The sequence below is a fragment of the Quercus lobata genome, chromosome 4 (assembly GCF_001633185.2).
Source record: "Quercus lobata isolate SW786 chromosome 4, ValleyOak3.0 Primary Assembly, whole genome shotgun sequence".
In the NCBI taxonomy this organism is placed as follows: domain Eukaryota; kingdom Viridiplantae; phylum Streptophyta; class Magnoliopsida; order Fagales; family Fagaceae; genus Quercus; species Quercus lobata.
In genome coordinates, this window is record NC_044907.1 from 92,615,083 (window position 1) to 92,628,625 (window position 13,543).

The window sequence follows — 13,543 nt, forward strand, 5'->3', positions numbered from 1 at the left end:
TGTAAAGACAAAGCCACTATGAGACACCCCCACCAAATTTTTTGCTTAATAATACATATACTAGCGAGGTTTTTTTTTTTTTTAATTAATTAATTATTTTTATTATTTTAAAATAGAAACTAAAATAATTATTTTTAGCATACCTACTTAAACTTTAAAGTTTAAGTAGGTATGCTAAAAATTTGGTGGAGATTTCACCGGATTTGATGAGATTTCACAAGATTAAGTGAAACATCTACTGGATCTGAAGATAATTTTAGTTGTTTCTTCGCTGTTGATGGTTTCAACTAGTCCGATTTGATTCTCTCACTGGCTGATGGTGGATTTGAAGTTTCTCCACCCCCTATTTGGTCAGATTGGTTGCAGGTTGGGTACAAACCTAACCTGTGGACACCTTTAGTGTTAAGCATCACGAGAAGTATAATCAACTCATTCTTGAACCACTATACCTCGAGATTCTTAATGTTATCTCCATAATATTGATTCTTCCTTCTCTCTCTCTTTTTGAAATTAATTTTTTAAAAGAATGAAGAATATTTTTTGGATCAACCTTAATAATATTTTTGTTTTCATGATTTGATTGAAAACGCTTAAACTTTAGGATTTAAAAAATAGACTAATCATGTTTATACATTATGGGTGTTGATATAACAAAGAGAATGGAGAACATATTATGTTTTGTAAATCATCTTTTTTTTTTTTTTTTTCGTATGCCTTTCTTTCGTGTCAAATTGTTTGGTTTTTGCATCTTCTCAAAAGTTAGATATTTTTTAATGGTGCTTACTTAAAGTTAATTTTTGTTTTTATTTCTCAAAACTATTTTCTTTTTTATTTCTAAAAAAAAAAATGGTATATCATACGTATGAAATTATCGAAGTACATTAAAAAGTATGTGAGAAAATTTGTTGAAAAATAAAATACACGTTTTGGTTGATCCACCTTTCCCGCTATGCTTCGTACAAACTTCCCTCACCCCTAAAAGGATCCGGTTTTCTTCGCCCCTAGGAAGCTATGATAGCAGTATTAATATGTATACGAATCAAGATATGAACTCGACCTGCCGAAAGAAAAAACCTTTATACGTGGAAGTTGCTTTTAGCTTTGCATTAATTGTTCTAGGAAATTTCTTTGCAAGTTCGAAGATGTCAACAAACAACTGTGTGATAACTTTAACTTATTCCTTTCTCTTTTTTATGCTATTCTATTATTTTATTATGATCCATCCAGTCCATTTCTTTAGAAATTCTCAGTCTTTGCAGTGAAGACTTATTAGTGGTAAAGAAAAGTACTAGACTTGTTATGCATAATATATTATTTATCAAAGACTTTGCCATGTTTATGTTTTCAACTTTTCATTAGCAAAAGCTCAAGCTCAACATAGAAAAGCCACAGAGTCTTGTTTGAGAGAGAGAGAGAGAGAGCTCATCATGGAAGTGACCCATGAGAGCAGAAGAGAGTGACCCATCGGGGTCTTGGAGGCTGAGTGTGCAAGAGTTTCCAGCACTTGGTGGAAGCAGAGGTGGTGATCATCAGCATGGTTTCTTCACTCTCCGCAGCTTTCTTCATGCCCCAAGTAAGTATTCTTTCATGAACATACATATATTGCATATACACAATTCTTTACTCATATAATTTACCTCAATCTTGTGGTTGTTTTGAGCAATTAGCCATATAATTGAATTTAATTGTACTTGAAAAAGGAAAAAAAAGATAAAGATAAAACCTTATCTATCAATATATATGTATGTACGGATGCTAGCATGAATTATATTATATAATATGATATTATGTTAAAGTTATGATGCACCAACAGTTTAATAATGACCAGGACATGCTAATACTAGAATGACAGTTTTTTTTTTTTTTTTCAAATTCCATAAATCTTTCTTTTCTTATTAAGATTCAAGAACTATTTACCATAAATAAATAAAAAAGGACACAGATGTTCTTTGTTAATGTAAAATATGTAATCTGATTTTGCGCTTCATATCTGAGTTGACTCAGTCAGCCGAGTCACTACTCACTGGTTTCATTGTTCAGTGTAAATCTGATTGTTGGCTTGATAACTGAGTTGACTCAGACGAGTTACTAATTTCTTTGTACAAAGTACAAACTTCAAAGATGTGCTTTTATTTTCGATGTATGATTTGATTTTTTGCTTGGTAACTGAGTTGACTCGGCCAAGTTACTGATTTCTTTCTGCAAATTTCAAAGCTTTTTTTAATTATTTTTAATTTTTCAAGCTTATAATCTGATTTTGGGCTTAACAACTAAGTTAACTCAATTGAGTTATTGATCCAATGGTTTGTTACTTTGTTTTGTGAAAAAAAAAAGGGCAATTATTGACATGCTATTGATGCATATGAATTGATTGTTGAATTTTGACATCCCAACTTTGTTACCGCAACAACCAAACAAGAAAAAAATAGCGGAAGAAAAAATATAATCCATTGATCTTTTGGCCTTGAATTTTGAAGAGAATTTATTCTTGTTAGATGCTTTTGGAAACTTTCAATTACCAGCAAGGGACATTCTATAATTCTTGCACTTAAAATTTGTGAATGATGGAGTCATAAGGCTTTAGGGAATAACTCCTTTCACATTCTTTGGAGATGATACATAAAGAGAGTAACTATAGACTTCACATATGGCCTTTGATGTTATGCTTGGAAGTCTAATAGCATAATTATTCAATGGATTGCTACTCTTTAACATACTTGAATGATGTTAGGTTCTTTTGGAAAATGAAACATCAATATTTGATGACTTTGAACGCTTTCAATTGCCACCTTATTCATTAGTAGTGATGAACATAATGAAAAATTTGTACTTTTGACTGTAGGGAGACGAGGCAAGGTTACTGATTATTATAAGAAACAAGAAAGACTACTTGAAGGGTTTACTGAGATGGAGACCATGGCTGAAAATGGTGGTATGCCGGGAAGTCTAACAGAGGTTGGTTGTGTTCAACTTGATGATTTTGAATGACAACTTGTGGAACAAAGTAGGAGAATAATTTCTCATTTTTGACCATATGAAATTGTTAATGAAAAGTTCAATCTTCCATTATATACCACCTAGTGAACAACAACACCCCCCCCCCCCCCCCCCCCCCCCAAAACAACAACATACACACAAACCAAAAAGAAAAAGAAAAACCCATACTATCTCATCTCAGTTTAAAATCTTTCTTGTTTCCTAGAAATCAAAAACCAATATTTTTTCATTGTTAATCGTTTTGCAAATTATTATTCTCAGGATGAGATGCAGCAGCTTGCGAAGAGTGAGAGGATGGCTATCTATTTGTCAAACATAGCTAACATTGTGCTCTTTGCGGCAAAACTCTATGTTTCTATTCAGAGCAGATCATTGGCGGTTATTGCCTCAACATTGGATTCACTCTTAGATCTCTTGTCAGGGTTTATATTGTGGTTCACGGCCCATGCCATGAGAAACCCAAACCAGTATCGTTATCCAATTGGAAAAAACCGGATGCAGCCAGTGGTAAGTCATCCAATCAAATAATTCTTTGAAAACTCAGATTCTGATGGATTGAAGTTGTTGAAGCTGATAATCAGCATTCATGTATACTTGGTTTGTGTTGCATCTGTGGATCATTTGGTTGCTCAGAAGTTGGTGGAGTGAAAATTATTCATCTTATACTTAATTAAAAAAGTTAACCCCAAAGAAGTCAAGATTTTATGTTTTTATTTCTTCATTTCATGATTTCATCAATCCTTTCTGCAATCAATGAGAGAAATAAGCTGAAATGTTTCATCATTGCTACTATTGGCTCAGCTATGTCTTATTCCACAAATGCTAGAGGCAAAGGCAATAGATAGACATTTCATGATGTCATGCCACAGTTTATTCTATTACAAGAAGTTTGAGATTAATGCAATACAAGACTAAATATTTCATCAGGTCCATGCTTTAGGCTCTCATTTTGTTATTGAAATGTTGAGCTTAGGGTCTACTGAGTTTATAAATCTAGTCTTAGGAATAAGAAACTTCAGGGATCAAATGGAAAAGTATTCAAACAATCTAGTCTTGGGAATAAATAGTATTTGTTTTGACTCTTGAGCATAGAATTTTGAGTGTAGTTTCAAGAGTGATTATGACTTACAGGGATGTGGACCCAACTTATGCTTTAATGCAACAGATGTTTTACTAATTTAGCTTGAGATTGCAGGGAATCATTGTTTTTGCTTCAGTAATGGCAACTCTTGGATTACAAATTCTGCTTGAGTCTGGTCGACAATTCATGGCAAAGGTATGCAGTTTTTATTTCACATGCTCCAATCTAAGTTAAGGATGTAGATGGCAGTGAGCGTAGCTAGACACAGACATATTTTAATCAAAGTTGGCTTTGAGAAGGATTTGAAATCAGCTCCCTTCTTAATTTCTGAGGTTCAGTGTGACCTTGGTTCTTGGTACTTCATGAAAAGCTACTACCTAAATGTATGAGATCCTTGTTAGATCAAATTCTGAGTTGGTGGATGCAAAATTTGAACATGACTGTTCTAAATTTTCATTTTCTGTAGTCATTTACTGTATCAGCGAGTCCTTTAATATTTTTTTTTCGTTTTTTGTTCTGATTACAGACCCAGCCTGAAAGGGATCCTGAGAAGGAGAAATGGATGATTGGGATAATGGTCTCTGTAACCATAGTGAAGTTTATGCTTGTGGTCTATTGTCGAAGGTTTAAAAATGATATCATTAGAGCCTATGCTCAAGATCATTTTTTCGATGTTATTACTAATTCAATTGGTTTGGCAGCAGCCATCTTGGCCATTCGATATTATTGGTGGATTGATCCTACTGGAGCTGTTATGGTGAGTTCATAAGCAGCTCTTTTTTCTTCTTCTTGTTTACTATACTTTCGATAATTGGGTTCATTTGTTGTTTTTATTCATCCAAAAGTAATAATGATAATTGAATTCAGCTACTTTGCAAGTCATTAGTTTCCTTTCTTTTCCTAAAATTATCAAAATAACTAGCAGCCATGTTTTGCATGTCCAAATATTGGCATTCACTCTGTATCTCTCATGTTTTAAGTGAAATGCCCACTATTTGTGATTGGCTTCTTGGAGTTGTTCTTAATCTCTTTTCATAATGATTTGTTGAACCTGTGATGCAGATAGCACTATATACAATGAATACATGGACGAAGATAGTCATTGAGAATGTCTGGGCACTGATTGGAAGGACAGCACCGCCTGAATTTTTGGCAAAGCTAACATATCTGATATGGAACAACCATGAAGATATCAAGCACATTGACACAGTAAGAGCATACACTCTTGGTTCAAATTATTTTGTGGAGGTTGACATAGTTTTGCCACAAGACATGCTTTTGAATAAAGCTCATGATATTGGTGAGTCGCTGCAAGAAAAACTTGAGCAACTCCCTGAAATTGAGCGAGCTTTTGTACATATAGATTTTGAGTATTCTCACAGGCCTGAACACAAGATTGGGGTTTGATGACAATGATGATGATGGCAGTAGTATGATCAGAGCTAAGCCTCTCCAGAGTAAAATGGTGAGTTGCTGATTTAGTTAATATGTGATGTGATTCTATTGTAACCAGTTGCGAACCTGTGCAATGTGCGAGTAAGTTCCAACTTATGCAATAGATTTTAACAAATTTTATCTTTTGAAGTTTTCATTATCTTACCGGTTCTGTTAGTGAAACTCTCCTGTATTAAAACAAAAACAAAAAGTAATCTTATTACTCTCAAGTTTTACAAATGAGACACTTCATCAAATACATGTTCAATAGTGATGTCACAAGCACATTCAACAAATAAGTGACTATTTCCCAAAATTCACTTCCAAAAACACTCCTTGCTGTTTTTAGATGAAACATGCCTACAAGTATCATTACTGGTTTCTTCTTTCTAAAAGAAATTTCAAGAATCGGCAGATACATAACTTCCAATGGCAGCACGCAACTAATTATTCTATCCTCTTCTTGTTAAGTACCATTTGAGTGGATGCTCTTCTTACTATATGCAATCGGTTTGAATCCAATATCTAATGGGTATTTGTGATCTGAAAAAGCATCAAAGTATGTTCAGGGTCACAATGCTGACATTATATTCGGCATATCAACAGACTAAAACTTGATGATGCAATAGAACCCCCTAGATAAAGAAACTTCAATTTTCGAAACATTTATTTATTTATTATTTATAGGTAACTTCAAGTTCGAAACATTGAGAATCAAATCATTATTATCTTCTTTTTCCAGAGAATCAAGAACAAATCCTTAAGGTTAACAATTCAATATATATATATATATATATATATATGAATATTGAAATACAAAAAACTTTAGTACCACTACCATAGTCCATGGCCACTCAAATCACCTTCCCTTCAAAGGAATTCAAATTCAAATTATATCCAAAAACATAATTTGAATTCAAATTCCTTTGTAGGGAATGTGATTTGAGTGGCCATGAACGGCGTTCATGAAAGCAGTGGGAAAGCATGAGGCTTCTGAAGCAGATAGTGTGAGGATAGAGTAGGGCTGTAAACGAGCCGAGCTTTGTCGAGTAGTGAATGTTCAAGCTTGGCTTGATAGCAAAAGTAGAATGTTCAAACTTGACTTGAGCTTGATATGAGCTTACAAATAATGTCTAAACTTGAGTTTGTTATAAAGTATAAAAACTTGAGCTCGGCTTGGCTTGGCTTGATTCATTGGTCAAGCCAAGTTCGAGCTCAATATTAAGCCCAAACTCAAGCTCAATATCATGTTTTTGAGCTTGAGATCCAACACAAGTATATTATTAGGCCTATATCAAGTTTATTATCTAGCCTATTTGGTTTGGATGAGTGGTCTCAACTTATAATTAATTAAAATCTTAGAAGGATATGAGTTTATTTGTCAAGCTCATATCAATTTTATTACCAAACTCATAAATAAGTCTAGGCTCAACTTGTTTTGTTACTTTTGTATTGAGCCTTGGTGTTCACAAGCTTGTTCATGAACAATATTTTTTACTTGAGCTCAGCTCGTTTATTAAACAAGCCTAAAACTAAAGCTTAAGCTTGGCTTGTTTATAAACAAACAAATATGAACGAGTTTTTTATCGATCCAAGCTCGAGTTGTTTATGAACAACTTGGTTCATTTACAGCCCTAGGATAGAGGAAGAATAACGTGAACGATGACACCATTGAAGAATGTTACTCAACCAAGAGGTATAAAAGCAAAAACTTAAGCCTCTCCAACTAAACCAGAAAAGATATTGCAAGTTTAATCCCAAAAATACACTTTTAGAGCCCTCATGTCACGAGATAGTTATAATCAGACATTTTGACAAACACCTTGCAAGCTTAGCTCAGAAAATTGAAGAAGGTAAAAGAGCTTTTTGCTCTTGAGATAAAGAATAGGGAAGGAAGAAATGGGAAAGCGTTAAACGTTGCTAAGAAGAAAAAGAAAACGTGAGGATGGTTCATGGTTGAATTCAATTAGTTGGTTTTAATTTCTGGGAGAGGAAGAGACAAAAAAAAAAAAAAAGGAATAAGAGAAGGGTTGAATTAATTGGAAAATGCAAAAAGAATTAAAAAAAAAAAAAAAGATGATGTTGGCATTTAGCAACATTAAATGTTACGCTTTCATTTTCTTAAATATTATATTGATGTTAGATTATAGAATTTACCATGTGGTGGCTTAACGCCGCTAATCGTAATTATCCCTCTTATTATTTAGTTGATGATGCTTCATTAGACGGTTGATTTTGTAGTAGTCTTTGATATGCAACCATTTTTCTTTTAATGCAAGATGATAAAATTTGGATAATGCAAGATAAACTTCATTCTAGTCATGCTAATGCAGAAAACCCAATTAAAAGTAACAATATTTTCTTAATACAAATGTGCTAATTCTCTTTATTTTCATACAAACCTAAAAATTGCTAGGATATAAAAAACTAAGGCATCTCCAATTCTCTTTATTTTCATACAAACCTCAATTGTATCATGGTCAGCCATGATTTCTTACAATGCTTGGACAAGCCAAGGAAGCTTTGAGACTCTTTCCTAAGATGGTTCAAGTAGGCATGAAGTCGAATGATGTAAACTTAATTGGACTATTGCATGCTTGTTACCTTGCCACATGGGAATGATAGATAAGGGGTGTCAATTTTTCAATAGTCATTACAGAGTAATAATGCTAGGGACACAACTTTTGCTACAATTTACTCACGTGGTAAGTCGTAAATGGTGGAGTTTTGGACCCATATGAACCCACTACTTTTACTCTACCACTCACGACTTGCCACGTGAGCAAGTTGTGAGAAAAGTTGAAGCAAAAGTTGTGGTCTTAGCATTATTCGAGATTATGGGATTGTTCGATCATTTTGGTTGTATGGTTGATCTATTTAGTTGAGAGGCCTTTTCCAAGAGGCCTTTGAGTTGTGAGTAGTGGAGTTGTGGACCCATATGGACCTACCACTTTTATTCCACCACTGATGACTTGTTACATGAGCAAGTTGTAGCAAAAGTTGTAATAAAAGTTGTGGTCCTGGCATTACTCAAGTTTATGGGATTTTGTTCAATCATTTTGGTTGTATGGTTGATCTATTTAGTTGGGCAGGCCTTCTCCAAGAGGCCTTTGAGTTTATATCAAACCCAATGGGGTTGTGTGGGGAGCTTTTCTTGGTGGATGCAGAGTTCACAAAAATGTTGAACTGGCTGAAGAAGCAATCCAACACCTTTTGGAACTGGATCCATTAAATGGTGGATGCAACGTGGTTTTTATCAAACATTTATGCAGAAGCAGAACGGTGGGAAGACACAGCAAAGATGAGAAGGTGTGAAGAAAGCACCTGGGGTGGAGTTCAATCACAGTAGATGGAGTGGTTCATGAGTTTGTTGCTGGGGATGACTGGATCAGTCCCACCCTCAAGCAGAGGAATTATTTCGGATGTGGGGAAAACTACTTCAAATATTGAAGCTAAAAGGATATGTCCCAAACACTTCAATTGTACTTCTGGATGTAGAAGAAAACAAGGAGGAGAGAAATTTCTACATCGCTGTGGTGAAAAATTAGCACTGGCCTTGGGGTTGATGAAAATACCACCCGGAATGCCAATTAGGATCATGAAGAATCTTCATGTTTGTAAAGACTGTCATGCTGCTTTGAAACTTATCTCAGGGATTGTTAATACTTAATAGAGAGATGATTGTGCGTGACAGGAACCGTTTTAATTGAATTCTCTCTCTCTATTATTATTTTTTTTTTGGTAGTGGTTTCACTTGGTGTACTTAATGTGATTTCAATCATTTTATATCAAACAGATTATTCTGTCACATACCAAGCCCCTTCAACCTAATGCAAATTTAACACTTCGATCTTGGAAATTTTTTTTTAAAAAAAGAAAAGAAAAGAAAAAAAAGCATTTAATTACGTAAAGAATTTGCATTGAGCACACCAAACACCAAAATGATATTTCATGAGATGTGCCAAATTTCAAAAAAGAAATGGCACATGCTATAGTGATGTTCTACTTTAGAAGAGCAAAATATGCTAAAATTTTAGGTACTATTTTATTACTCTCTCTCTTCTCTATTAATAAAGAAAAAAAAAAGAATAAAGAAAGAATATTTAGAAAAAATGGTAAAAAATAGAAGATGAGATAATGGTGCATTATAAAGTAATGTGTTAAAATAAATAAAGTAACTTTTTTTTAATAGAAAATAAAGTAACTTTTTGATATGTCAGAAAATAGTATTTCTTTTATGTACAAGACTTACCTTTAAGATGCATGATTTATCCCAAAATGAAGCAGAATAATTCAAATTTATGAACTCTTAAGCTCCATCTGCCATCTTCATCAGCATTGGAGAACCTGAAATGTCATATGTGTGCAGAGATAGCCCTTAGTCATGGCAATTTCCTTAAGCATCTCAAAGAACAGGGCACCCCTCAACCTCTATTCCAGGAGTTGTGGCCTTGTGGGGCATGAAGCCAATGGACAATGGTCGTCACTATCCACAGAGGTGGACCGGCAATGTCCTTGGACCTCGGATTATGGCAGGGTGAAATAAAGGTACATAGTTTTGTCTAGCCCACCATCCCTTAAAAGTTTCTGAAAACATAGAAGTTGAAGAAAATTCCAACAGCTCCCTAAGCCCAAAAGTTCACCGCTCTAGCTGGTGGGATGTTTGAGTTGAGACCGGCTCAGAACAATGTATTGACCCAAGCCCAAGCCCAAAGGTGCAATAATGAATTGAGACCGGCTTAGAACAATGCACTGTACAAAATGCGTAAAGCCTCTTTTTTTTTTTTCCTCCATAGCATGAGTTGGATAGAAAGGACAAGCTTACATTTGCCATGTAATTTAAGATGCCACATTAATTATGAATTGAATTTTGTCATGTATTTTTTAAGACTCATGGATTTATTTTACTATGGTAGTTTAAGTTAGGCCCGTACACGATTCGATTTGGTCAGTTTTAGAGTGGGGTCTTTTGCATCACACCTATAAAGTTTGGTTTCCTCCCATAACTAACTGCGCCTCTCCTATAGAAGGAAAAAAATGGGTCTACACAAGGTACGGTGCATTCCATCGGTTTAATGTGGTTAGTTTGGTTATGTGTATTGTGCTTTAAAAGAGAAAAATATATCTTACACAGTAGAACGATACTGTTTCACTTGAAGGTGGAGACTGAGTTGAGCGTTAAAAAAAAAAAAAAAAAGTAGTCTAAAATGACACGTTATTATTAAAGTATGTTATATTATAATTTATATATATATATAAAACCGAAACCTTTGCAGGCACCACAATTTTTCACGTCAACACAATATTTAAAAAATAAAAAATAAAAACAAAAACATTATAACTCCTCAAACCCTAGCAACCTTACCCCTCTCTCAAGTTAAGAAATATAAAGCCACGGTTTCTGCAAACTCTCTCTCTCCAGACATAGGAAGCCCTAAACGCACGATATAGCATTCAAGATCTACAATGCACGGTATAGATTTTAGCTTATAAAGTTCAGCTTTTGTAAGGTTAGTTTTGTTTATATATTAATTAATACATAGTACTTTGTTCACCATTGAATACTCATATAATCAATTTCCAATTCAGTGTTCAAGAATTAAACCAAAATTCTAACTGTGCTATCATAAAATATTATTATTAGTATGAATTTTATGGAGTTGCAGTGTTCAGGAATTAAACCAAAATTCTTTTAAATTATCTATAATATTTTGTCCTTCGAAAATTTTCTCTATTTGATTTTAGTATATTTTGTTTCTTAAGCTATAGAGAGATTTTCTTTGGTTTTTGCAAACTCTCTCTCTCCAGCTGTAGGAAGCCCTAAATGCACAGTATAGCATTCAAGATCTACAACTCACGGTATAGATTTTAGCTTATAAAGTTCAGCTTTTGTAATGTTAGTTTGTTTATATATTTTGATAGAGAAACATGTTCAATGTGGTACAGCTTAATAATCGCATTAATAGCCAATAGTTAATACCATTTGCAAATTCAATTCATGGAGTTGCAATTTTCATTAAATCTTTCTATGGCTTGAAGCACTTGCATTTTAACAAATTGGACATGTCTTTAAAGTCCTTTTATTTCTTTGGGGGGAAAAAAAAAGAAAAAAAAAGGGAGAGGATATATTAAAACTTGGCATCATCAACTTATAAGAGAGGATATGTTCTTAGATGGTAGGAATAGGACAAAATGGTTACACGTTTGTTACGCCTGACTGCCAAAAATTGCTCATAAAGATGTATGCACATGATCTACTTCCCTTTACTTTTAGTGAAAGATTAAATGCACGCCAATGTTGAGATCAACCACTCTAAAAAAATAGTCTATGCAATCATAAAATATTATTATTAGTATGAATTTTATGGAGTTGCGGTGTTCAGGAATTAAATTTTAAGGCTCAGCTGCACAATATGTGTAAATTCTTCAGAAGGCTACTTTAAATAGTAAGTCAATGTGTCTCTTACATTTAGGTATTAGTTAGAATTGTTTTCAAATGATTGTACCAATAAAGGTGAATGTGTATAAATTTTGTTTAACTATCCCGTGCATCGCACGGGTTAGCGACTAGTATAATATAAATCCTGACACAAGTTGTTCATCAAAATCAAGTTGCAAATGTTTCTATCAAAAAGAAAAAAAAATAAAGAAAGCCAGGCAGCAAACGTGAATCACTCAATCACGTTATATATATATATTAGTCGGATTGGTTTCTCTTCGGTGTGCAAATCTTGCAGTCAATCACTGGATCGGCCGACGTCGGTAACAGAAAAGGACTGCCGACACCTTACCTGAAAGGCTGAAAGCTTCAGTGCAGCCTTTCATTCGTTAAATCGGCGCAACTTCGGCTGGTTTTGTTTGCGCTGGTTTGTTTTTAAACAGCCCTAGTTTAAGCATCAAATAAAATAAAAAATTTACTAGGGTAGTTGGGATTGTTGCTTATCTTATGTTAAGAAATTGCCTCAAATTCTAATTGTGATTTGGAAAGTCAATTAGATTTTTTAATTGAAGAAGGGAAAATTAATTTAAGTTTTTTTTTGTTGTGGAAGGAAAGACTACCATTGTTAAAAAAAAAAAAAAAAGTAATGTATTCTTTGTTTTAGAGGAAGTAAGGAAAAAAAAATATATAAATAGATGTTGATACCCAATTTTTTTTTTTTACACATTTTGGGCTAATAAGTAAGGCCTAAAGCCCAGCAAACCAAGCCTTGGAGAATCGTAAGAAACACTGAGAATCAACACCCAAGTCCATGTCTGCTAAAAGTGGCCTAAGAAATGTTCTAGGTACAGAATGCTTGGGTATGAGAATAAGTGGGCCCATGTGCATAAGGGAAAGATATGAAATAGGCCCAAAAAGGCCCAACCCATTTGAATAGTCAGAAGAAGTTGAAGGAATCTGGAACCTTCACAATGCATTCCAACGAAAAGATGAGAAAAGAGAGAAAAACACAACAAAATAGAGGAAAGCATGCCATGAAAGAAGGGAAGAATTCGTAGATATCAAATGCTGCAGAATATCCAAAGAGTAAAGCAAGGCAAGGAGATATCAAACACAGTAAAATGGGAAAATTCCCAAGTTTAAAGCTGCAAAATGAGAACCAATAAGTAATGCAAGGTAGCCGAATGGGTTCACTCAATTTGTATCTCAGACATATAGATGAAGTTTGACCTATCATTTCCAAGATTCAAGATTCAAGAAAGTGTGGTTTGGTGGAGGGGAGGAAGATCCTAGCTGTCACGCCTCAAACCCAACCAAGAGGGTTAAGCATGCAACAATAGCTGGACACTTACAAGGTTTTCACCTTACAAGTATGCAAGGCCTTCAAAGAGCACTAATAAACCTCAACAATTGACGTATTAAATCAAATCCAATTAAGTACAAAGTCCAACTATAATAATAATCTTCCAACATCATAAGAAAATATAGATTAAATCTTTGAGACTAAAAAGTCTAAACATGAAAGTCCAAATCTTATCCCAATGATTCCTAAATTTCACTCATATGCAAATCTCAGTAGAAACCCAAACACA

At 34.1% G+C, this 13,543-nt stretch overlaps 1 protein-coding gene across 1 annotated transcript; it reads left to right on the forward strand.

The window, feature by feature from the left end:
• The first annotated feature begins 1,043 nt into the window (after positions 1-1,043).
• On the forward strand, positions 1,044-5,785 carry LOC115985830 (metal tolerance protein 10-like). The gene is made up of 6 exons (XM_031108732.1): positions 1,044-1,573; positions 2,843-2,955; positions 3,259-3,504; positions 4,193-4,273; positions 4,605-4,835; positions 5,141-5,785. The coding sequence occupies exons 1-6, from the start codon at positions 1,441-1,443 to the stop codon at positions 5,483-5,485; spliced, it is 1,149 nt and encodes a 382-aa protein (XP_030964592.1). The 5' UTR covers positions 1,044-1,440; the 3' UTR covers positions 5,486-5,785.
• The last annotated feature ends 7,758 nt before the right edge of the window (positions 5,786-13,543 follow it).